The 25711-nt window shown below is 32.9% G+C and overlaps 1 protein-coding gene and 1 long non-coding RNA gene across 7 annotated transcripts; one reads left to right on the forward strand and one right to left on the reverse strand.

Moving 5' to 3' along the window:
• Nucleotides 1-253: 253 nt before the first annotated feature.
• LOC124182384 (eukaryotic translation initiation factor 4E-binding protein Mextli) lies at nucleotides 254-21764 on the reverse strand. 6 transcript variants are annotated; one of them, XM_046569573.1, is made up of 11 exons: nucleotides 21427-21763; nucleotides 18313-18433; nucleotides 17883-18023; nucleotides 16625-16794; nucleotides 14831-15035; nucleotides 14398-14469; nucleotides 11802-11862; nucleotides 11117-11408; nucleotides 9233-9485; nucleotides 7628-7743; nucleotides 254-2865 (listed from the first exon to the last, which is right to left on the reverse strand). In XM_046569573.1, the coding sequence occupies exons 2-11, from the start codon at nucleotides 18425-18427 to the stop codon at nucleotides 2761-2763; spliced, it is 1530 nt and encodes a 509-aa protein (XP_046425529.1). In that variant the 5' UTR covers nucleotides 18428-18433; nucleotides 21427-21763; the 3' UTR covers nucleotides 254-2760. The 6 variants fall into 6 exon arrangements, with proteins under 6 accessions (XP_046425529.1, XP_046425530.1, XP_046425525.1 ...); XM_046569574.1 differs by lacking the exon at nucleotides 7628-7743; XM_046569569.1 differs by lacking the exon at nucleotides 254-2865 and having other exon boundaries at nucleotides 3962-7743; nucleotides 21427-21764.
• On the forward strand, nucleotides 19788-20786 carry LOC124182389. The gene is made up of 2 exons (XR_006870759.1): nucleotides 19788-19889; nucleotides 19985-20786. It is a non-coding gene; the product is annotated as an uncharacterized LOC124182389 (long non-coding RNA).
• Nucleotides 21765-25711: the final 3947 nt, after the last annotated feature.

Below are 25711 nucleotides of genomic sequence, written 5' to 3' on the forward strand. Positions count from 1 at the left end.
ATATTGCCAAGAAAAAGAATAATGAGTGAATAAATTAAACAAATAAAATTAGTGAAAAGATAATAACAGGAACCAAATTATAAAGCGAATGCGTAGTGTGCAAAATTAAACTACATATCGTAAATAGAAATATCGTTACTTCAATTCTCGCCCCTTCGAAAAAAAAAAAAAATTAAACAAAGCGAAGGGAAAAGTCCTTACACCATAAGCAAACAAAATTTTTTACCTACTAATAAAACATTTTTTTTTTTTCTTTAATTTTTTTCTTTGAAGCACAGTTATAGCATTAATTTCAGTGATTATTGATAAAGACAAACATTAGAACAAAAATTCGCCTCGAGTTTTATTTCTGGGAGCGCCCCGGTACTGAAACAGTATATTGTGTAACAAGGGGGCAAACTCGGTCTTTTCGGGCCGAGCATAAGCTTGCAATATGAGTCGTAGGTGGGCACGCAAACACACGAGCCGAAGGCGACTATTGCTAATACGAGAGGCAAAAAACCGATGCCTCCTTGTTGCACACTATTCTTTATATAACAAGAGTATGTTATGCGTTTTTTCCCGAAGCACGAAATTGAGGTTAGGATCGCGTAATATCAGATTTGTTTACCGCAGCGCATGCGAGCAGTAAGGAGTTAAAGTGGTCTTTTCTGTACTCCGCGCATGCGCATTCGCAGATTCACGCTATCGTCATAAAAACAGGTAATTGACTTACGGAAAACACGGATGAAAAAAGGCGTAAAACATGCTCGTGTTATGTAAACTCATTTCTTTTACTCTTTCACTTCCAATCTCTCAATATCTCTGTCAGTCTCTATCTCACAAGTTCGCTTAGAAAGTAAAAAATATAAAATCACTTTATAAATCTTTTTTTTTTTTTGGTATTAGATTCGTTTGTAGTTTTTTTTTTTTGTTATTTTTTGTAGTTTTGTTGTTAGAGTCGATTTACTTGTCCGTCATCTACGTTTATACTCGAACGATATTTCAACAATTGAAACGTAATGCAACATGCATATTAATTTTTTTTCGTTTATTTTTTTCAACGTTGCTTTTTACTTCTATCTCTCTCTCCCTCTCTCTTTTGCTTTCATCGACATTCTCATTATTAGTATTTAGACTAGACTATACTTAATCACTGATCATCGTCGGTTCAATCCTTAAAGGACTTATCAGGATTCTCTTTCGTCGCCAAGAATAAAAAATACGCGTAAAACAACATCTGAAGAGCACCGTGTAAAATTTTTAATATTCTTGAGAATTTGATCATTGTCTGAAAATTGCGTAACAATAACAGGAAATAGAGAAGAGCGTCCTTTTTGTTTCTATTTCGTTTGTTTTTCAAATAGTTGAAACAAAGTAGCTAAAAAATTTAATGCTGTTCGATGAAGTAAAATTTTTTTTCGTAACTTGGCTCCTCAGTTTTACGCCTTCAGGACTGTATTATTTTAATTAAGTATTAGAGCTGCGTTTTTTCTAAGTTAGCGATAACATTTTCATAAATAATCTACTAGGATGCCACTATTTTACAGACAAAAATATAATTCTTTTTGTTATTATTCTTTTTTTGGACGAATGTGACAAAGAGAGATTCCTAACAAAACTGTACGCATAGTACATAATATAAATAACTATTAACCATTTTTTTTTCCTACGCTATCTTTTTCTCTTTTGCAATAAATAATTTTCTCAACGCCAAGAGTAAAAGAAAAAAAAAAAACGACAAGAAAAAATTAATTTGACAAATAGGATAGAACAACCGTGTGTTTGGTTGATAAATAAATAAATAAATGAATAAATAAATAAATAAATAAATTAAATAAGTGAAATAAAGTAAAGTGAATAGAAAAATTTTCTCACGACATTAATAATTGATAGCAAAATTCGGGAAGCGAGAAAAAATATATAGTACAAGTTTAAAATAGTGACACCCTTGCTCTTCAATCAACTAATTTCAATCAAGAGTCGCTCAAAGAACAAAAAAAATATATATGTAACCAATACATATGATGAATACAGTTTAGCTATCTTTAGAATACTCGTGTTTATTTTTGTTTTTTCTTCTCTGATATAGTGTGTAGGATTTTCACGCCTACCGCTAATTTTTCACACTCGTCTTTACAAATAGGCGGACGAAACAAAGAAGACAAATGTCTAAAAGCGCGACATTGAATACAATGAAAAACTAAGTACTCTCAACACTTGATAATTAGGCTTGTAACATGTGTAAAAGGCGCTGGTCGCGATGAATGTTACATCGATTTGATAATCAGATTTCTGCTATAGTTGGAGAATAAAAGGGTGCGAATAAACTGAAAAGACGAAAGTAATTAGAAAAAGAAAGTGAACGGGATTGACTCCATGAATACTTTTAGAAATTCTCTGATGCTTCTACCTTCTAGCATTAAAAACCAATTTTCAAAACAGAGTAACGAAATCGATCGCGAAATTCACGTACAAAAAACCTAAATAATTCCTTAATTTGTGGAATTTCGATTATTTGATGAGCCATAACTTGATTGAATCGAGCTTGTTTTTTCAGATATTCTCTAATCTATTTTATCATCGTTTTCTAAAGCAAAAAGTTTCCTTTCGATTATAAAAAAGAAAGTTGTACAGTCCTGAGGCAAAAGCGTTATTATGTTACACAATGTAATAATAACGATAAATTTATTCTAATTAGGGATTAGAGAAGTTATTAAATTTATATATATATATATATATATATATATATATATATATATTAATTTTTCACCTTTAAATTCACTCTGCTTCATTTTCTGTGTCACCGGCAGGTACGACGGTAACAAGACCTGCAGCTGCGACTCGCACCTTGTATGCCTCCGGTTCAAAAAAGCTGATCGGAGCCTACGAAAACAAATCGAAACAGAAAACCAATTATTGTACATGAATGTAATGAACAGAAATATGTTTTCAAATTACATTATATCTAAAAGCCTAGAATTTCATTTAAAAAGTGTGATTTTTTTTAATATGTAAATTCTGATGGAAATGTCGATAAATTTTTTGGTACTGAATGGTTGAAAAAGTGGGTGAATTCAGGGAATTTATAACTCGATCAATTGATCAATTAAAGTGGGAATTTCTTCTGTTCAAAAGCATGTCAATCAAGCTTGTTTTATATTTTTTTTTCTTTCATTTAAATCAATCTACAGGAAGCATTGTCATTGACAATAAGTCGCACATTGTCTATCCTCTTTGCTATGATCAGAGACTTTTTATTTTGAAGTTCAAATTTGATTTTCGGTGTGAAACTGTTGCCTTCTTTATTCAATTACCAAGGTAATATGACGATTAAATATAAGTAGAATCGTGGCAAAGAGGATAAACTATTCAAGAATACTGGCTCCGTATTTGAAGTGAATCGGTTCAACTCTTTTTGATATCGAGGACATAGCAAAACATGTCACTTGAACAAGATAGTTGACATTATTCTCAATAACAATGTATCCGATAATTTGATTCTAATGAAAAAAAAAAAAATTAAAAAAAAATACAGACCAAGTTCGATCTACATATTTTTGAACAAAACAAACCACAACCCGGTTGAACAATTGGCAATCAAGATATAAATTCTCCAAATTAGCCTACTATTTCAACGATTCATTAATAAAAATTAATCGATACTTCCATCAGAATTTATTACCAACATTTGAAGAATATAATTAGATTGCTGAAAATGAATGAAAAATAAACAAGTATCTAAGAATTTCGAATAAAAATTCTGAATTAGTTGTGATTCAGTTTCATTTACTTTCTCTTGCACAGCAGGCGTTACTGAGGTGATGGTAAAATGCTTGTGGAACATGTATGAAAGCGTATTGTTACATCTTATCCTCAAAAGCGTCGATTAATGATGAAAAGTATGAATGGGGCGGCTTACCTTCACTGAGGATTGGTTACATGGAGGAAGAAGCAGCATGCCATAAAAAATTTGAGTATATAGTGATAGTTCGCCTGGTCACAAAATGCTGTGCAGATTATTTAATGTATTAATATTCACAAGTGAATATGTATGTACATATAGGTATGTTATAAATTTATCCGTACAGGTATATGTATGTGGATATGTAAACGGGAATGTATGCGTTGCGAAATTGTTAATTTCGAATCAATATTCACGGAAATTTATGCAAATTTTCCAGTTGCATATACATGTATATATGTATATATTAAACATTATTCGACGAAGTTTGATGAGTTTCTCTGTAACTCGTTGAAATTACACAAGATCTAAAGGAATTTGTGAATATCTTCAGAACTTAATGACTGTATCTATAAAAATTATTTCAATAAATACAAAATTTCGTCGACTGTCTGAAAATCTTTGATAAATTTTGTATGATTTCATTATGTACGTGTAATGAAATCGTTTTATAGAAAATCTTTCGATTAAAAATTTAATTCTCGCATATTTTCCCACTTTTTACCGTAAGATGCATCACTCACAATTAGTACGCTGAATAATGACATCATCGTTAATAAATGTGAAGTATTATGATTATGGTAGCATTGCATTTGGCGATGAATATCGAAAGCTGTTAGAAGACAAGAATTTTATTTATTAGTAAATTTTTTTTGTTTGTTTTTCTATTCCACAATAGTAACAAACGACTATTATTTTTAATGTTATAATAATAATCGCTTGGTAAACGTTATTAATTTAACGATAATGTTGTGTACGATTTTCTTTTGTTTTCCCCGTTTGTATTTTGGTATTGATAATTTTTCCTTCTCTCTCACATCTTCTTTGGTTTTGGTATTGGTTTTAAGAATAACTACCTATTTAATCATAGCATTCTTTCGTACGAGAGTTAATTACTAATTAGCGTTAAGTATATAGCAGCAAAGTTATTTGTATATATATTGCTAATTCAATACACAACAAATTTGGAAATTTAAACATATACACATGTATATATGTATATATATATATATATGTTTTTTTTTTTATATAATAACAAAGTTACACAGAAAATTCAAATAAAACACGAGATAAAAATATTCATAGGAACTGGAACTGACTGAAGTAAATAACGACAATGCTTTTCAATACTAATGGTAACAAATAATAATAATAATAATGAGTAACAATGGCAACTGGAACCAAATTCTTTTTCTTAATTCGTTCCGCTTTGCATAGCTTTCGCCCTTTTCTTTGTCAAATTCTTTTCATTATAGAATAATATACATGCGCCTATGCGACACAATATATAAGCATGGAATAATTGCATGTGTCAACATCATAAACTTTAATAACATTTTTAATAATAATAATAATGATAAACTTCAATCTCTACGAAAATAAATTTTATATACTAATAATAATGAAAAAAATAATAACAACGCTGCTATTATTATTGTTAATAATATTTTACTCGAAAGAAAATACTGAATTTGTTTATATCTTTTTGGTTTTTTACCTGTTCATAATTATGAACACTGCTAAGAATAATTATCAAGGAGATGCCCTGGTCGATTTCGACGTTGATTTATATATCTCCAAATATCAAAGTCCACGTGTCTCAAACGCGAAAAACAGCTTGACTGCCCCATTCTATGCACGATTCTGAATAAAAAAAAAAAAAAAAAAAACGATCCAACACATTTTCGTTTGTCGGAGATAATAAAGAAATGGAATTTCTAAGAAATCGCAGTAAATTCTTAGAATTCACGCCATTTCTTTGTTACTGTGTAAAATCAAAATGTATTGAAGTGTTTTTGTTCAGAATTGCGCATAGAATGGGGCTGTTAATAATGGGTCCTTTTTTCGCGTTTGAAATACGTGGACATGCGATATTTGGAGATATATACTCCAATGACGAAATCGACGAGGGCACCCCCTTAATCACAGAATCGCTGGAATCTGTTAAACGAGTAACGTTAAATATCAATTTTCCGTAATCACAAGAAAAGAATGAAAGAAAGCACGGTGTAAAATATATTTTAATTACGGTAATACTATCAGATCGACCATTAGGTATATATTCAAATCCCTATAACTGCCATGGAATATTGAATTGAAAAAAAAAGAAGGGAAATTAAATTTCTGACAGTTTTCGTCAAGCTCGATTTTTGTTTCCTTTCCTGTTTCTCGCGTTTATACCGCATTTCAAGATAAAATCTATCGAAATTACAATAAATAACTCGAATCTGTTTATCGGTTAAATAAGTATTCCATTATTAATTTTATTTCTTGAATCACGATATTTACGAAGACTTTTAAACCTTCTTTTCACCAGTGTGATGTATGAATACGAAAATGGTAACGATCTTTGGTTAACTTGATCTTGGCATTGTAATTTTATACTGTTAAATGCGGCGAAGAAAGTTAAGCTTTTACGCATTTTATACATTAATAATAATAATAATAATAACAATATACTCTGTTCGATAATATCGTGTAATAGTTTGTTTTTTTTTTTCTCTTTTTTATGATAATAATAACGAACCCGAGGAATTATATGAAATGCAATTAATGCGATTCCAATACACAATACACCGTATTATATGTAATACTCTTGTATGGCTTAGATTTTTTTTCTTTTTGACGATTTTCCTTCTCTCAATTTTTAACGGTTTTCGTTAATAATAAATCCTCTAAATAAGCACAGATCATTTTTATAATCTTCTCATAGGATACTTTTTCGTCTTTTTTCTCCCCTCTGATTGATTGTCGCGTTAGAAATGATGTACAAGTATTGCATTTTTCAAACGAGCTTGAGACGATTTCAGCCAGTAACAATTGAACATGTTAACAATTGAAAAGAAAAAAAGAAATAATCATCGGAAATGAAATTAGGGGTTTATAAGCGCAAAATTTTTGGAACAAGTATTTCATCTTTCTGATAGACCATAAACTGGAATCCAAATGTGCAAAAAATTTTGAACGAAGCTCAAAACGATACTCAAGACTTTACTGTTTATTTATGACTTCGTTTAAAATCCTTAACTAATCGATTTCCAAGTAGTAGTTAAAAAAAGATCTAAACACGAGTTCATAGAAACGTATTTGGAACATCTCGTAAGTCAAAAACGGAATACGCCAGTTTTCTTCCAAATCTCAAAATGAAACTAAAACTTTGAACTTTATTTTGAATCTTGATTTAACTTATTGACATACCGAATTACAGAGAATGAAAGAAACTGTCGCGAACTCGATACATGGCTAAGTAATCGAAGACAAAGGCCTAATTTCATTGCCAAAGAAAAAACACGTTACCTTCAATCTCCGAGCAAAGTGCTGTGGGAAGAAAATTCTTAAAATTAGAAAAACATGTTCACATTGTTAGGATAATTGTTAATGGTTAATATCGAGCTATGTTAGTGATTTGTTATTCCTTCTGCACTACCGAACCAGAGCCCCGCGTATTTTAATTCAGTACTGACGAACGGCAATCGTGGCAGAGTGAGAATTGCGATTTTCAAACCATCTGCAGTTGTTCTGTTGATTATTGTCGAAGTCATAAGCTACGTTTTGATTGTTATAGCAATTGTTAGCGTCAGAATACGGTGCGATTATTGAGCAGTTTGACAACGAATAGTGATTGTCGTAGTTGTTGTCACGTTGTTCTTGTTGTTGCTGTTGATGTTGTTGTTGTTGCTGTACCTTTCTAACAATGCTCGGACAGTCCTTTTGGATTCTAGCCCAATCGGCCGGGGCTCGTTTTGCGTACGGGCCTGCGGAGCACTGCAGCAGAAACTCGTACGTGAGCTCTCTGCTCTCTGAAACAACGTAACATAAAACCCTCTACTTGTTTCAGAACAATCGCTGCACTGGCGTGTTTTCTATCTTCCAAATTATTTTTGTGTTTTAGTTTCTCCATATTGCGCAGGAGATTTCGAGTTTAAAAGAAGCGAATTTGAAATGTGCGAGTTTCGAGAATTTATATCTCTATAACCGGTTGTCCAATTTGATTGGAGTTCGTTTTATTCAAAAGCATGCTATTCCAGCTCGGTTTAGTTTTTTTTTTTTTTTTTTTTTTGTCACAAGTAACTAATGGGAAGCATTCTTATTTGCAATAACCTCGACCATTTTGCTCAGCGACAAGTTTTACAGTGTTCACGACATCTCAAAAACAAGTCGACTATTTACTTCAAATTTGGAGACAGCATGCTTGGATAGTTTACCCTTTTTGCCGTCATCCCACTTTTTTTTCGTAATCATTCGTTAATTAAATAAAAAAAAAGGCGTAAATTTAGGACAAAAATCAAATTTCAACTTGTATTGCCGATTGCCATTTTGGTAAAAAAAGCCCAAAAAACACCTTGGATCGTAGCAAAGAAGATATAAAATAAACTATTAAAAAACATAGTCTCCAAATTTGAAGTAAATCGGTTGAGTTCCTTCTGAAATGTCGCAAACACCGCAAGAACTGTCTGACGTTATTATCAATAACAATGCTTTCTGTTAATTGATTCAAATGAAAAAAAAAGGTAAATGTAGCTCAACTTACATGCTTTTGAATAAAACAAACCCCAATCCAATTAAATAATTGGTTTTACAGGTATGAATTACCGAAAATCATGTGAATTTTAAGAGTTTTTGGCATATGTCAAGAGTTTAATGATCAACAATAAATGGATAAAGGGTCAAAGAAATAGAAGCCAATATAAACGAAAATGAAGGAAAACCAAAATGGGAATGGAAATAGAAAAATTCAAACAGGAATGTGTAAAACAAACAATACACATGCTTTCGATGCTTTTCTTTGTAATCTACAGAAGCTGAGGGAAATAAATTTGTTCGAGAAGAGTTATCAATCATATTATGATGAGAATTGACAAACAGTTTTAGCTTCTCAATTTTAAAAATGCACAAAAATCAAAATAGAGGATTTTAAAATTGTTTTGCAAGACAGTCAATTCTCATTAAATACGCAATATTCTTTATTTTCTATCAGAGAGGAAATATATGCAAATATATTCACCATTAGGTATCAAGGATACTCCTCTTTTCAAGAAAAATCCTCAAATTTCACTTCTAATTGATACAGTGTGTAAAACAAAGAAAACAATTCGAGCAAAAAAAAAAAAAAAAGAAAAAACAAAAAACAAAACAAAGTGGCAAAAACTGTCTAAACGGAATAAACACCGTGACTAAAGTAAAATGGAATTGGATTTTGAATGACGTTCGATAAAAAAAAAAGGTGATCATCTGAAAACGAAAGAAAGTATCGCAAAATGTAGATTTAAATTATAATTTTCGACGCACCGGCTGCAGCAGCGGGACTGAGCTGGGAATTGGGACGAGGTTTGTATGTTTCCTCGCTTTCTGAAGTAGCTGCGCTGTCTAGGCTTAGTTTACGACCGACGGCGTTCAATCCGCCTGGAGTAATCGGGGTGTGCGGAGTCGTGGGAGTAACAGGAGCGTAAGCCGGTTCCTCCTCGAAACTGAAGTACTCAACTCCACTGGTAAAGTGTTCAGAATCACCAGAAAAATATTCCTCAAGTACCAGTTTAGCTGTCTGAAAAAAAAAGGAGGAAGAAAAGAAGTGAAAGCAATCCGAAATTGGAAGATTCCTCACGTTTTTTGGAGCGAAGAAAGGTGTAGAATATAGAAATTGTTTGCGCTCGGCGGCGATGGCGGTAAGAGATTTTTTACCAACGAGGGTTGTAAATCCTCGTCAAACCAATCAGGAAAGATTTTCAATGCACTGGCTTCCTTGAGACAATTGGGTTTGACTCAAAGATGATTCAATGTTAGAAGGTTTTAAATCAACAAATATATTTATTAAAAGGCTTGAAGTAAATTGAATACACTGTTGATCTAATATTGTACGAGATTCACGCGGGATAAAGGTAGTGAGAAGAAACTGTGGAAGTTAGAATAAGCTGGTCTTCTCTTCGCGTTGGTCGAAACGAATCTGATCTTAGAAGTAGTTCTTAAAAATTAACTGAGTTCCGATGGCCAAAAAACCACTGGAAGGGGTAGGAGTGTCGCTTGTGAAAAGGGATGAATTTTGCTTGGGAGTGGGAGAGATGGTCACTCATAGGAAAGTTTTGCACTGAAAAAAGGATTGTAGTGTGTAGGTACGAAGGAATGAGAGGGAGTGAGCAAGTGAGCGAGAAGCAGAAACGTACATTCCCAATGTGAGATGCACGTGCGGGCGTTTTATGATACACGTCATAAAAAACAAGGAACGAAAGGTAAGGATTAGAGGATTGGTAGGTAGGCAAAGGTATTTACTGGTAGAAAGTAGAGAAATTGTCGAGATTGCAAGACTGGCTGCCAGATGTGGCAGACAGGCGTAAGGATTATCCTTTTTTGCAAATCAGTCGAAGAATGTCGTCAATAAGGAATGGGAACTTCCAGCAGTTAAGTATTTTATGAACCTTAAAACGTGACTAAAATGCCCACGCAGAGATTTAGGATTAAAGAATGTAAAATAAAAATTAAGAATGTTGAACGTGAAAAAGAATGCCGCTAATTTACAGAGCGGATTCAACAGAAATGTTAAAGAATTCTAACTCGCATTGAGATCAAACACTTCATTTAGCTAATGAAAAATCATTCCAGTTTTTTTCTTTCTTTTTGGAAAAACTAAGTGAAGACATCGAAATAATAAACGGAAACCGTGAAAAGAACTTCGAGACAGTTGTTTTAACCTGTTTAAAACTTGAAAAATCATTTTATTCAATACGCGAAATTCAGTATACTCGAAATTCAAACAAAAACATTCAAGATGAATTAAAATTGAACTAGAGGAAAGAATGTTAACATAAAAAACACGAGACATTAACATTAATTTTGTATATCTATAAAAAACCGTACACTGTTAATTTGCGATTTATAATGTTTCGGCTTCATTGGGCGAAATTTTTTTTAATAAAATCCAAGTAAATCCAATTCAGTTTAGTCTTTGAAACCCTGCTTTTCGATAATATTTTAACCAAAAAGATGATTTCGACAATGGAAACTAACGTGAACTTTCCAAATTCACTTAAAAACAAACTTTCTTTATTTGAATTAACGGTTTTCAAAGTCTTTTCGACATCAAGGACAGATTCTCTGGATAAAATCTTAATCCGATAAACTCGACTTCCAATTTTTAAACACCAATCTTATCTACCGTAAATACTTCAAAACGTCAAATACCTTAACGAGATCCAGATTGGATCCAGTGATCTTGAGGGAATGGTTGTCAACTGTGACTGTATATTTGTACTCGCCAATGCTGGCGTCGTTGGTGGAAAAACTGTGGAGTAGGGTGGAGCGGAAACGGGAGGCTTGCTGCTGCTGTTGCTGAAGCCTGTTGCTCTCGTCTGATGCGCTGCTGTTCAGCGAAGAGCTGGAGCCTCCTATTCCACTCTTGTCGCTTCCGCCCTGCTCCAGCCTCACCGGGGATGCGTTTCGCTGTATTGTATCTTTTATAAGGTCCTTAGCGTAGCTGAAACAGTTTCAAAATTCTCATCGATTCCTCTCATTTGTGGTTGAAAATCATCGAATTCCTGTTACTGAATCTGTTTTATGCAATTTCAGCACTATTTTAAAGACGAATCAAAGCACACCAGTTGAACCAGGAGTTTGGATGAAAAAAAAAAAAAAAAATTCAAAAAATATTCGGCAGTGTTATTTGTACCAATGAAAATGAACCGAAATGAAACAACATTCCTGCTGTGCAACAGAAATCATTTCGGGCAAATTCGATTACGGCTTGAATTGATTACCGATACATCGAATATAACCTGAACTATGAATTTCAGACCTCCAAAAACCGAGTTTGAAGGCTTAACTGTCCCTAAATTGTTAAAGTTTTACAAAATATATGAAAAACGCTCACTTTATCTTGTCCTCGGAGGTTCCCGTTATTTGGACAAGTCGTTCTTTGGCTCCAGGATTCACTGAAATCATTTCAACGCCGTCAGTCGGAACTCGTAGCTTTTGTCAAATGCGTTCAAAATCCGTTAATTAAGTTAATCAATCACAATTAATTAGTCGTTTGGGTTTATTTATTAGCATATGAAGGTGCATGTATATTTATTTTTCATTCAAGATAATTCCACGCAAGAATTTCCACCAAAGATCTGCAAAATTCCATCGTTTCATTTCCAACAGTTAAAAATTTGATGAATAAACTTTTCAGCTGTATTAAATAAAATCTTTCAACTCTCACGTGGAATTTACCTTTATCGATTCACTTGCTTTTTATTGTTTATGCGAACATACGGCAAGTTAACAAAATATCGTATTATTATTGTTATTATTATTATCATCTTGGAGATATTAAATATATGAGCACAGCATTCGACAATCGTTATCGATGATATCAGTTATGTGTCAAAAAATTGATAACATGAAGGATTTAGAAAATAAATCGAAAGCGACAGATTTTAAAAGTAGGTGATAAAAAAAATCATTAACTGCACACACTCTGAATTCGATTAATTGAAAACGAAAATCGAATAACTGTAAACGCAATTCACTGAAAAACAGATAAACGAACAAAAGTTACGAAAAATAATTACTATAATAAATAGAAAAACATTAAACAATTCAATAATCGCTAGATGAAAATATTAAAGAGCAGAGTTATTTTTACAACAAAATAGCAACAGCATGATGCAAAAGGATGATTCGATTTTAGCGTGTCGGAGGAGCAGCCATGTTTTGTTGGTTCCATCCATTGACGTTCGATGCAAGTTTTAAGTTTAACAAATAATCTAATCTTCGAGCATGAAAACGATTTTGGTGAATTATTTCATGTGAAAAATATTTCGGAAACTTATGTGTAAGCAGCATTTTCAGATCTTCAACTTTATTCTCTTTTTCGTCGGTGTTTTTTTTTTTACCATGTTAAAATCGTTGATTCAACTAACTCGTAAAATCTTAACTTGTTATTCTAGTTTCTTAAAGAATTAAAACTTTCACAAATACGTCGATCCGCTTCATTGATTATTAAATGATAATAAATAAATCGACACATGGAAAACTCTAGCGACTCACTAATAATTTCGTTTGATGAAATATTAAATAATTGTCTTTCAGAAAGTCATTTTTCTAATTTTTGGTCAATTCTAACAGGAATTAATTAGGACAAAAAAACAAAAAATTCGTTTTGTCCTATTTCCTTTGTCATGGTGGCCACGAAAAATTCCCCTGACATTTTCCGATCAAATGTTAATTGTATCCTGACTATAATTGGAACTAACATCATCAATTTGATTGTCCAATATACTTATACATAAAGTTCGGAATCAATCGGAATTCAAAAATATGTTCACGATCTATCTTTTTAACCCCCATAAAAGTGAGCAATCCAAAACAACAATTATTCTGAGAATTTTTCACCTTCAACAGGAAAAGCTCAACGTTGTGTCTCGTTTCATACCGCAAAAAAATTCCCTACTTTTTTCCCGACCATTTTTCAAATTCCTTTACCTTTCACTGATCATTTTTCAGATTCCCTAACTTTTCCTGGGTCATTTTGCAAATTCTAGCTTTTCCCTGAACATGTTTCATATTCTCTGAATTCTCCCCAACTTCTAAGTTTTTCCTAACCGATATCAACTTGTTTTAATCCTGAATTATTCTTTCTCTGACCGCCGACTCATTTTCTACTCTACCACTCCCCTAACAGCATAATGTAACAGTTCAAGGTTAGATAAACGGCTGCAAGCAATCATGCGGGCAATATTTCATATCGCAATTCATCGAAGCAGATTGAATGACGATTATCAAATCGTGCGATAATGTCATTGGTACATTATGCCGATATTAATAATGAACATTCAAGTAACATAAAGGATGAAAAAAAAATCGTCGTCCAATCTTCGATAAATTAGATAAACGAAATGAGAGAATCTGATCATTTTTGTTATGACATTAAGTGATAGCGATGCAAATATCAGTCAATCAGTCGCTATTTGTAAATCTCTTGACTGAAGTTGGGTCGTTGCTTGGTTGTTACTGGAAAATTTTCCCCTCTCTCTACCTTTGATTATAACATCTTTTTTCTCTTTTTTTTACCTACCAATAAATTAGCTGATAAAAAGTGCAATTCTTCATTTTAATGTTTTTAGCCTTAGTTCACTAGATGCTTACAATTCAAGTAAATCAACATCGGCACTTGTCGATCAAAGAAAAAGTGCGCAAAAGACAATGAGCATGAAAAATTAACCAAAACAGTCACATGTTTTTTTTTCAAAAGTTCTCTATTGTCTACTTTGTTATTATGCTTTCAAAAAAAAGAAAAAACAAATATGAATATCGGATGGATGTTGAAATGCTCTTCATCCAAAAGTATCGCAACGGCCCAACTGAGTCAGAAAAATTCAGCATGAAGCTATTTATACTTGCACTTTGCATGTTTTCAAAATTATTTGTAAATTTTTTTTTTTGTTTGAATTCTGGTTTGTTTGTTTGTTGATATGTTTTACCTCGCTGGAAGGAGATGATTGTCTCGCTGAGCTCCTCAATCATGTGAACTCGTCTCCCCTTTATTCCCATCACTATAGTATAGCAGAGTTTTTGTGTGATTCAAATTTTTTATTTTAGGCAATGCGGTTTTCTTTTTTTCTCATTCATACGTTTGTTTGAAATTAACAAAATATTTATAAGCGCAGCTGCGTTTCGTTTTTTGATAAAATATGACAATTTTGCTTAGATATTAAAGTGTTCAAAAAGTCTCTTTTCACTCTTAACAAAAAACAGTAATAATAAGAATACGAAAATAAAGAAAACAAAAAGTGAATTTAAAAGAAAGAAGTAAAAGAAATTTTATAATATCTTGAAATAATTATTTTCTGTGAAATAAATATATATTCAGATTATATACATCAGATATTGAAAGACAAATTGACGTTGACTCACCTTTCCCAGAGTCGCTGTTGCGTATCACAACTTCATCCTTGCAGTAATTTTTTCCTGATATACGAGTCGGTTTTGAAAATTTACCACTGTTCTTTATCACTTCGCCAGGTCCGAGGATTGGGGGAGCGGTCGGCGATGCCGTTGGCATCAAGTTAGAAATCAGCAAGTTTGTTGGCGTGTCTGGGGTCAGCGGCACGTCTCCTTGCTGAAGATAAACAATATGTGAGAAATTAATCAACGAACCCATAAAACTGTGTTATTTTGCAAATTCGTAGGACATTTTTGGGACGAAATAATTTATTTAAGGTGGTTGTTTGCAGACTGGGCCCAATTTTCCCCGACCTAATTAAACCCCATGCCATTTTACCTGAGAAAACCCACCTGAAATAAGTCCAATTTAGCAAAAAACATTTTTTTCTATTTTAATATTGTTTCCTTTTTTTTTTTTTTTTATTTAAGAAAGGTGAAAAGAGTATATTTTTGGATTAGATGTGTTTATTAAGTATTGACAAAACGTTAAAGCGAACGATTGACCTCAAAACAATATGTTATAGTAACCTAAATATTAGTTTGCAGTTGAGCGAGAGAATGCCAACCACAGAGGTCAGATGAGAGAGTGCAAACTAGACCGAACGTTTCTTACTAATTTGAAGTCGAATAACACTAAACAAAAATGCAACTATCAACGTTTGACAATCACAAACATGCAATGAATTGAACCCATTTGACCAGGGTGGAAGAAAAAAATAAAATCCCAGGTTTTTGCCCACCCTGGTGGTTTGCCCAAAGTGGTACTTTTCATTCCTTTTATACATAGTTACACATTGAATATTTTTGAAATTTTTGTGTCTTTAAGCTACGAAGATTTATACAAAAGCACAAAAACAGAAGAGTCTAATTATGAACATAATGTTAAATGTCCATGATTTATTTTAAATTGCTTCAAAATGATGAAAATCTAGTAGATTCGTTCAATTAGACTTTGCAATGGATCATTTTATTCAGAAGAATATTTTCTGTGCTTTCACTGATACAGATTTTCTGTTTTTTCAGTACTCAATATTACCATTTTTTGATCATAACAAATATCGGTGGAACAATATAAAATTAAATATTTAACAATGCTAACTGCAACATGATGAAAAAGGACTTCAGCCGATTCATAGACAGTCACCTGGATAAAATGATTCATCAAAGAATGAAATTGAACAAATCTAATAGATTTTTAACTATTTTCAAACAACTTAGAACTAACTATAGATACCTAAATTTTTGTTTATAACTCAAGCATTTTCCATTTTTCTATTTTTAAAAAGAATTTCGTAACTTACAAATAGAATAATTTGATAAATACTCAATAAATGACTATTTAGTAATGAAATTAATGAAAAGTTTCTATTTTGGAAAACAAACCTCAGTAAAGAACAAAAACCTGCAGATTATGAGAGAGGAATTCTCAGAAATGAGTTAAGTGGTGTTCCTCAGCCCTTGTATGACCCTTGAAAAAGAAGGGAAATCTGGAAAGGATCAACAACATTTGACCAGGGTAAGGGTCTGGCTTTTTTTCTGGAAGTGGTCATAAATTTTGCACATGGCCAACACTTTGTGACGGAGACTGTTTATAGCCTGTTTCTTCTCCAGCCTGATTTTTCTTTACCCACCTAACAGTTCATTGTTTATTTTTTTTTCCCCAACTTTGTTTAGATCGAATCAACGATCCTTGACTGCCATTCAAAAGTCGGTACAATATGTAAAAATGGTCGTAATGATAAAGATGAATAAAAAAAGACTTACAATGTCGAGGTGGGAAAGTTTATGGCAATAATAGGAATCCATCGCGTCTGTATGACGCCATTGTTTCGCTCTGAGTTCAATCAGCTCCAATAAGTGAACTCTAGTCGTGACGTCAAGCCTTTCATCTTGACTACCGTTTCTGATAGCAACGAAAGCTCTGTCAAGTTGGTCTGGAATAGACGGAGGTATTAAAGAAGTTAAAAAGAAACACATTTTTCCGAAGTTTATTCCCACTATTTGTGAATCAATTTTCAATTTCACGAGTTTTATGTGTCTCAAACAATTCCCCTGGCATTTTCCAACTACTTCGAAACTTTCTTTGATTCTGCCAAATATTATTTAGTGAATCGGAAAATTTTCATTTATTTTTACTACCTATTTCTCAATGAAACTTGAAAAATTAAATAAATATCTGCGTAACTCATTTTCCCTAATTTTTTGTGTCAATCTGCGCCCTACATCTTTGCTTATTTCTACTAATACAAATTTTGTAATTGAAAAGTATTTAAAATACAATAACAATGTGTCGGGATTTTTTGATCATTCTTATACCATAATTCCATGGCTAAAGATAAATGGGAAAGGATTTTGCATTGTCTTAGCACCTCTTATAATCGGCAGCGGCACAACAGAGAGATCCTCATAAAAAATGACCCACTTTAACTAGCAGTAAGGAGGGAGAAGGCTTGTTACAATAGAAAGTAATAATTTCACAAAGTAACTGTACAGCCGTCAGTATATTATATAATTATTATTTCGTCTTAGAACTTGTATTCTAAATTATATTGTTCCTTCTCCTTTATACGAAAAGAATCACACACTCTTTATCAATGTTCAATTGCACATTATCAGTCAACTTTCTTCTACCTAATTTAAACGATCTCAGTCGATTTTTTATTGCCTTAAATCGTCTGACAATAATCAGAAAGGAGGGAAAAGATAGTAAAGCATTGAAGATAACATCCTATTTTTGATAATATCGTATATATTGTTCATGATCATTTGATAAAACGATTAGAGCAGATCATTTGAGCGGATTTTCGAAAGAATCAGTTGAATTCATATAGATTTTCTAAGGTTTTTAATAATTATCGCAAATTATATCTAGCAAAACACTGATACGATTCCAAAAACATCGAAATACGTGAGAAAAAATTATATATCGATAGAAAAAAACAATGTACTAAAACAGATATTTTGCAAGGTATAATCATGAAAATGCATGTACCATTTCCAGAGATAATTGTTAGATACGCACCCTTGTAAATAGCTTCCAATTGGTGGGCATGAAGCTTGAGGTGATTGCACATTGTGATGACGTTCATCTGCAGAGTTCTGTCGAAGTAGCCATTCGATAGATGTATCGCAACATTGTCGATCAAGGAAACTATCTCCTCAACTGGAAGGAAAGTCAAGCAAAAATGAAATTAAAAAAAAAAGTCAAATACAACAACATAACTACTGTTAAATAAAAGTATTAACCCTTAGCACTGGGATATTTAAGACCCCAAGCAATAAAATTCATATCGCGAGTACACTACTGGTTGTTTTAGTTTGCAACAATTATCAGAAAATCTGCGAACTGTTTTTTAAAAAATAATACAGTTTGAGGATGATCTCGAGGGTTAGAAAAGAGTTGATATTGACATTATTCCAAGTTTTATTATAATATGTAATAAAAATGTTACCAGTCGTGATCCGCCCGTCGACAGTCGTGTGGCGATGCTGCGTAAGCTTTAGAGGTCTGGGCTTCTCAAGTTTTCTTAGTGTTCTACTTCTGTTCAGTTGCTGTGTGGTCGCCATTGTATTCTGGAAAATGAACTGGTATTTATTCGTGAATAAAGGCCTCAGCACTTTTATATTTGATAGATTTTTTCTTTTACTTCCCAATTACACAAATTGATATGTAAACAAAAAAAAAAACACACTAAATTTTACGATGTCCATATTACAATACAAATAAACATGTCATCTACTCTTCAATCCGATAAAATACATGATTAAAATATGCACGATACTGGAAAAAAGCGGACAAGAGCGAATACAGCTTGCACCCTGAGGGTTCCATACGAAATTAATTATTTTTTTTTTTGTATGATATAAGTGCAAATTAACTATTTTCCTACTTCTTCCTTTACTTGTGTTGTGAGACCTTACTTCTCTCCAAATTTCATGATTCTGGGTCAACCGGAAGGACCCTATGCGTTTTTATTTATGAGTTGCAAGTAGCAAAATATATGACATAAATGGCCGTATCTTTTGAGCGGGTAAATTTAGAAGCTTCAATTTTTTACACCTTCAAGGGACCGTAGACCTTGGTATTTGAGATTAATTGCAACCTGATACCTTTACCTGGTCCTGAGAAAAAAGGTCTTGACAGACGAATAGACAGACAGACAGATATACGGACAATGAAATGATCCTATAAGGGTTCCGTTTTTTCCTTTTGAGGCAGGGAACCCTAAAAATGACATAAATCTCATCAAAAAAACACGTGATTTTTGCGTTTCAATTTTATATGAATGAGACAAACTCGTAAAATCGTTAAGGAGGTACCCTGGTCGATTTCGATGTGACGTATATATCTCGAAATATCTAATTCCACGTATCTCAAGAGCGACAAACGGCTTAACAACCGTATTCTATATACAAATCTGAACAAAAACACTCTAACTCATTTTCCATAGACACAGAAATAAAGAAATGGGTTGTATTCTACGAAATCGTAATATAAAATTCGTAGAATTCATGCCATTTCTTTGTTTCTGCGTCAAAAGAAAATATATTTCAGTGTTTTTGTTCAAAATTATGTATAAAATGGAGGTGTTAAGCCCTTTTTCCGTGAAGTAAAGAGTTAAGTCCCTTGTTCCCGTAAGCCCCTTAAATGAATTTAAAAAACGAAATAAATAAGCATTAAATAATAAAAATATTATGATTAAAAATTGCGGCGGCGAGGGGGGTCGGGGGGGCTGCATACGGCCGCCGCTGAGACGCTTGGAATTTTACTTCGTCAGTATTATCATTTCCAGCATTCCAAAGTTGTCAAACGCTATTTCACGCCCAATAAAACTACGGCAAGAATAGCTAAAATGTGATTTCACTATCGTCGAGTTCCAAGACTCGAGAATTGAGTCCGTAAAACTCCATCGTATGGTTCAAGAGTGAAGTTTGCTACTTGCACATTCTATTTCCTCTTATAGGTTTGAAAGCGGCTAACTTCACTCTCCAATAAGACCATAAAATACATCGGGCGAACCGTTGAAATGTAAGAAAAATTTATAATAAATATATTCGCATCGAAATTATTCCCATTAAACGAGTTGATGAACGGGAAATTAGGATTTTTCCGAAAATTTCCAGACACTTGTCTGTGACCTGGAAATATTCTGCATCAACGATTTTGTACACACACGTACGCGGATACGCGTCTATGTGTTTGATGTAAAACAGACGTAAGTCAAACTGTACATGCACACTCGGCTCGGCCTTCAGTTCAGCAGCCAATGCTCAGCGCTGAAGCAAAAACTGTGTTATGTATTTGATTCTATCCAGATAAGTATGCGTATGATAATTTATGCACGTAACACATCCCAGGTAAGTGTAATTGACGTTGTGTTATGTTATGACAAAGTTTTTTTTTTTTGTCGCAGTTAAAGTTGGAATCACAAAAAGGATTAGAAGGCTATAGAATCAGTTATACCTAGAAGTTTGCTTCAATAAGATTGTCGGTAGAGTACATAAATAATATGGATTTAGCGTAGATAAGATGCAGGTATGTTACATTACATACGTAGAATACATGGTTATGTTGTGGTATCTTATGGCGAACGTTAAATTAGGTTAGGTTAGTGCGAATGTTATCTAATCAGGGTCGTTGCCGCGCGTAGAGGAGCAACGAATTGCGCGCCAAACAGGGAATCGAGGAAAATTAAAGGCACAACTCAGTACCGACAGTACCTTCGATAATGACGCGAGGGAAGCTGAACGGCAGTTGAGTCCGTTAATTTGGCAAGTGCTCTACAGACCTCAAGACGCAGGGACCGTCAAGTAATCGAAAACGGCGAATATGCGAGAGATTATCGCCTGGCGGCATCGCGTAAGGATTACAACGCAACGTCTTTAAAAGTCACCACCGGCGGATTTCTTGAATTATGGGACAAGGTAAAACGGATCTCACGACGTCGAATAAATTTCGTAAAAGCACGAGAAAACAGAGGAAAGTCTAATGATGAATATGCGAGAATAAACGCACATCGTCGCTTTCGGCTACCAAAGGTTTATAGTAAAAATGAATGATATGGAGAACGAAAATAACCTCACGTGTCATACCAGCGATATGTATTGTATATACCGCAATGTATACTTGAACATGTGCCTATAAAGTCGCCTAGCTGTATCTACCGTACACTAGAGTAGAAAATAAAGAAATTAGTCTTATTACTACTTGCAATTATTTATTAATAAACGTTTTTCGTGCCCGATACGTGACCGTTTTTAGCATTCTTAATTGCATTCTATCAATGCGGTTGATCAATCATTGTATATTCAAATGGCGACGATTTTTGTTCGCACAGTTTTCGATATCCGATCCTAATGCTGATTCCGATCTAGCTCAAGCGAGCAGGCGAGTCAGCAGGCGATCACTGTATAAAAACCTTAAAAAATGACATATGTAAACGCTTACAGCATAAAGATCACCGCTATTACGGATATAGACGAACGTGTGTGACAATTTTCAAAAATACACGCACGCACGCGCATTTGATTATTAACACATACATGCAGGCATACTTATTACTTACTTCAGGTAGATAGGTATGTTGCTGATTTGCGGTGCGCACTGTCCTCTTCTTTTCCACCCAGACTGACAATGAACCGTTGCTTAATTTTGTGTGGCCACACGGCGATCGAAAAACGTGCGCGCACGGATCTGACGCGAATTCTAGTATGTTGATTTTTATTTTTTCGGTTTTTATTTAGGGATCAAACCAAAGAGGACGACCAACGATTCGTCATGGTATTTTCTCTCTACCCTGTCCTCTGCCTCGCCGCACCTCGCTTAGCCGGACTTCTCACCCGGGCTCTCACGACACGATCTCCCAGCCTAGAGCAGAGAACGGGCAGAGAGTCAACTAACCTACTAGTCGACTAAGCGCTGACTTTCGTTCCGCCTTCGTCTCTCGACAGAAATTCGGGGGCCAATCAGAATTCGAGTCTGACGAGAAATTCCCTAAATTCTTGTATATTTCCTCTCTGATTGGTTCACTTAGCCCTAAATCAGCTGCCTTCGGTGAATTCTCGTTACTTTTTGACCAGATACACGATGCGGGAAATTTGAATTTCCGCTCAAGTTGTAAATACATATTCAAGGGTCACAAGTCGATGTAAAATTTCAAAAGTGAAGTACAATGCAGTTTTAAATACATGATATTTGAAGAATATTATATAATTATGAAATATTCATATTCTCGAATATCTCAAAGTAAAGAAAAAGTAAGATTCTCTGACTTTAGAGACGGTAAATGGATGTTATAAGGAGGCAAAAATAATTCAGACATTGAAAACATTTTATTCAGTCAGTAAGAAGCCTTCTACATAATAATTCATTTTCATATGTAAATCACACATCGTCGTGTAATTTACACAACAATATACATCATATTTCCACGTACCGCTTAGTTTTTTTTTCTGTTTTCATTTTTGTATTTGTTCGGATTAGTTAGTTTACGTTTATGTTATGCCGAAAATAAAATTATCCTAAAAACATAATCAATAATAGTACTCATAATATTATTTATCCATTATCATCGTCGTCCTCGTGTATATTTTATACTATTATTATTGTTGTTACTGTTATTATTACTAATTGTAGTCAATAAATGATTCCTATTTTGTTTCAACTTAGTTTTCACTGCAACAATGTTAAAATTTGTTACTTTTTTTTTTTTTGTATCGGTTTCTCCCGCTTTTCGTCAGAATTCGAAATAGAATCCATTCAGATCTCACATTGAGTATTTGACGTTACGATTGAAGAATTAGCAAAGTTGACACCGGATAAAATATTCTCTACCTCAACATAATTGTTTGTTTGTTTTAGTTTTTTCTACAATCGTTTTTTTCAAAGTTCAACTGCAATGTTCATGAAATCTCAAAAAGAATCTTTCGAATTCGCAGAGGTTTCAGTCTCAGGGCGCAAACGAGGTGCTAAAGTACAACATTGTATATCATATATCGTGATCTATAAGTAAAAATTTGCCAACTGTTCGCAGAGAGATCGTAATTTAATAATACCTTCAATAATTATTAATATGTATGTTATGTATGTATATGTTATAATGTATGTATAATATTATCAACTATAATTATAGGTTAGATAATGCGAGATAGAATATAGATGAAAAAGGCACTCGTTTTGTGTAGTAGAAACATAATCCAGGAACCAATATAACGTTGTGTTAACACAACGCTCCAAAACACAATCTCCCTACATTTTGCAACAGCTTTCCTCCGTCTTTTCATTCTTCCTCTCTCTTCCCTGTACTAAAGGTACTCGATTGATTACGTAAATGAATAAATTATTATCATTATCATCGTATAACCATCATCATCATCATCATCATCATTATTTATCATTATTAGTATTTTTTATATCAGTCTAAAAAATTATTACTATCATCTCCCTTTCATTATTCTTGTTCTTCTTCTTCTCAGAAGGACTGTATAGTGTATTTATCGATAAAATTAATACAATGTATACGCTGTATTCATTAATTCTCTCTGTTCTCATCTTCGTCGTCAGTATTGTGACATATTTTATTATAAAAGATCTCGCTTTCTGCAACAGAAGGTAATTTCAACTTTCTTTCAATGTTTTTGTTTTTCACACATGTATAATCGAAAAATTTGTACGTTAGCACAATGTTTGCTTCAAGATCGGGAGCGATTGATACGTAACTTAAACAGGCTTCAGAGAAGAAAGAAAACAATATTTGTTATTTCCTTGTGTTTTGCACATTAGCGTAATATATACTTACATTGATTATGTTTACATCGGAAATAATATTATTTCATGCTAAAATTGACTCAATTGCATCGACAGCATTTATGGATTTATAGTAAGTGCAAGTTTAGTGAAGGGGAAATAAAATCTTTGTAAAATAACACAGAAACGTGTACAGTGAAGACAAAAAAAAAACAAACTACAAACAAACAACCATTAAACCAAAGGATTGATTTTTTATCTCGATGTAAACATGACAATGTTCTTTTTGTTTTCTTTCCTCTTTTCTATTGACTTGAGGTAGTCGATTAAATAATAATAATAATAATATCATTTTTTGATTCTATTGTGTGCGGATATGTGTGTTTTGCTTTTGCTTTTCCTTCACTTTGCTACGTACATTTCTTGTGCCCAAAAACATTCGAATGTCCTCAAATGCGAGTCAGGAGAGAGCGATGCGATAAAAATGTTGTGGAAAATCTACAACCGATTTCCTCAGAGAGAAGAAGAAATCAATTTTGTCGCTTGTCCTTCTCTCCCGAAATACAGCAAGGAACAGTGATACCGAACATTTTCTGTTTCATACAAGTTTTACCAAGCATTTGTAAATAATGCAAAGGCAAATGCGCTATTTTGTTAAGTATCATTATATCATTAGTTTTATCATTATTATTATTATTTAGTTATAGTATTATTTTTAAAATCTTCCTCGTATTCTTTTCTTTCTTGGTTGTTTTTTACTTTTTCCCCATCAAACTGTTATTTTTTTTCTTCATTTTCTCTCTTCATGTTTTTTATACTCATGAATAATTCATCGGTTATCACATTTTTTTTCTTCTTCAATTTATTCATGTAATTCTTTATTTACTTTTTATTTTACTTCACTTTAATTTTATTCATCTTGTTCTTTATTTATTTAACTTTTTCACCTTGTTTTCACAGATTTGAAGATAGGGAGGAGTGTTTTTGAAAAATTAAAAGCAAAAAACCAACCAACGCCGTCTAATTTTTTCAACTATCCCCGGAACGCGACTCAGCAATTGAACACTTCTGTAAAAAATATAATTTCTATGGATGGTTGATGAGCGAGTACCGGGTCAGCGATCATATACACATTTCTATATGTATATATACATATATACATGTATATATTGACAGTAATGATTTTAAATTACGAAACTAGTTACGCAATAATTATTTTTGTTTTCATTCTATACCGCTCACCAATATGACGCAAATTGACTATTAATTCGTCCAAAACGAAACAAAAAGAAAATGATAAAAAACTTACCTAAACGTTTATCGACCAAAAACGTGTCCTACAAAAACTGAGATTAGTATTGACATATTTTCTCCATGATATCAATTGGTTATTCAACATACGGTTTGAGCTCCAATTAATTAGCCATTTGGAACAAACGGTGAGCAGGTATCAGCATCTCGGTTATTTAAAATCATACTATTCGTTTTTTTTCAGCTGTTAGACGTCGTAATTGGCTTTTCCATTCACCCCAGTGATTCAGAAATTTAAACTCAACGGCCATAATTATTATTAAACCTAAGTAGTACTTCTTCGGACACGTTAACATCAATTTTGAATTTTGTCACATACACATTACTTTTAATTAATTAATGATTTTTTTTTCCTTACTTTTCTCCTTTTTTTTCATTTCTTCTTTATAATATAAATACCATAATACTATATGATTTAGAAATCAAGTCGATACTTGAAAGGAAAGAATCAATCGAGAGACTCCTTCTCTTTTTTCTTGCTTTCTCCGAGTAGACATTGTTACTTTCTGTAGATTTTTTTTTTTTTTTTTTTTGCTCCTTTCCAAACATATTGACATCCTCTCTTACTACAATTGTAGCAACGAATAAGAAAAGAGATCAAAAAAATATAATAGTGATATTAGAAAAAACTCGCAACAAACACGTTAACACAATAATTATGTATAATTATAACTAATGATAATAATAATTGTACACCGCGAGAACGAAAAAACTTAACGATAAGAATATACATAATAATAATAATAATAATAATAATAATAGTAATAAATACCTAAATAAAAACACAATAATTA

The sequence above is a fragment of the Neodiprion fabricii genome, chromosome 5 (assembly GCF_021155785.1).
Source record: "Neodiprion fabricii isolate iyNeoFabr1 chromosome 5, iyNeoFabr1.1, whole genome shotgun sequence".
Taxonomy (NCBI): domain Eukaryota; kingdom Metazoa; phylum Arthropoda; class Insecta; order Hymenoptera; family Diprionidae; genus Neodiprion; species Neodiprion fabricii.

Bases quoted from the DNA above. Each gene is read 5' to 3' on its own strand.
- LOC124182384 (XM_046569569.1), bottom strand. From the start codon at position 18,427: ATGGCGACCACACAGCAACTGAACAGAAGTAGAACACTAAGAAAACTT. The intron at 15,036-16,624 runs GTAAGTCTTTTT...GTTTATCTTCAG, and splicing joins AACTTTCCCACCTCGACATT to CAAGGAGACGTGCCGCTGAC. The intron at 11,863-14,397 runs GTAAAACATATC...AAATGATTTCAG, and splicing joins AATCATCTCCTTCCAGCGAG to TGAATCCTGGAGCCAAAGAA.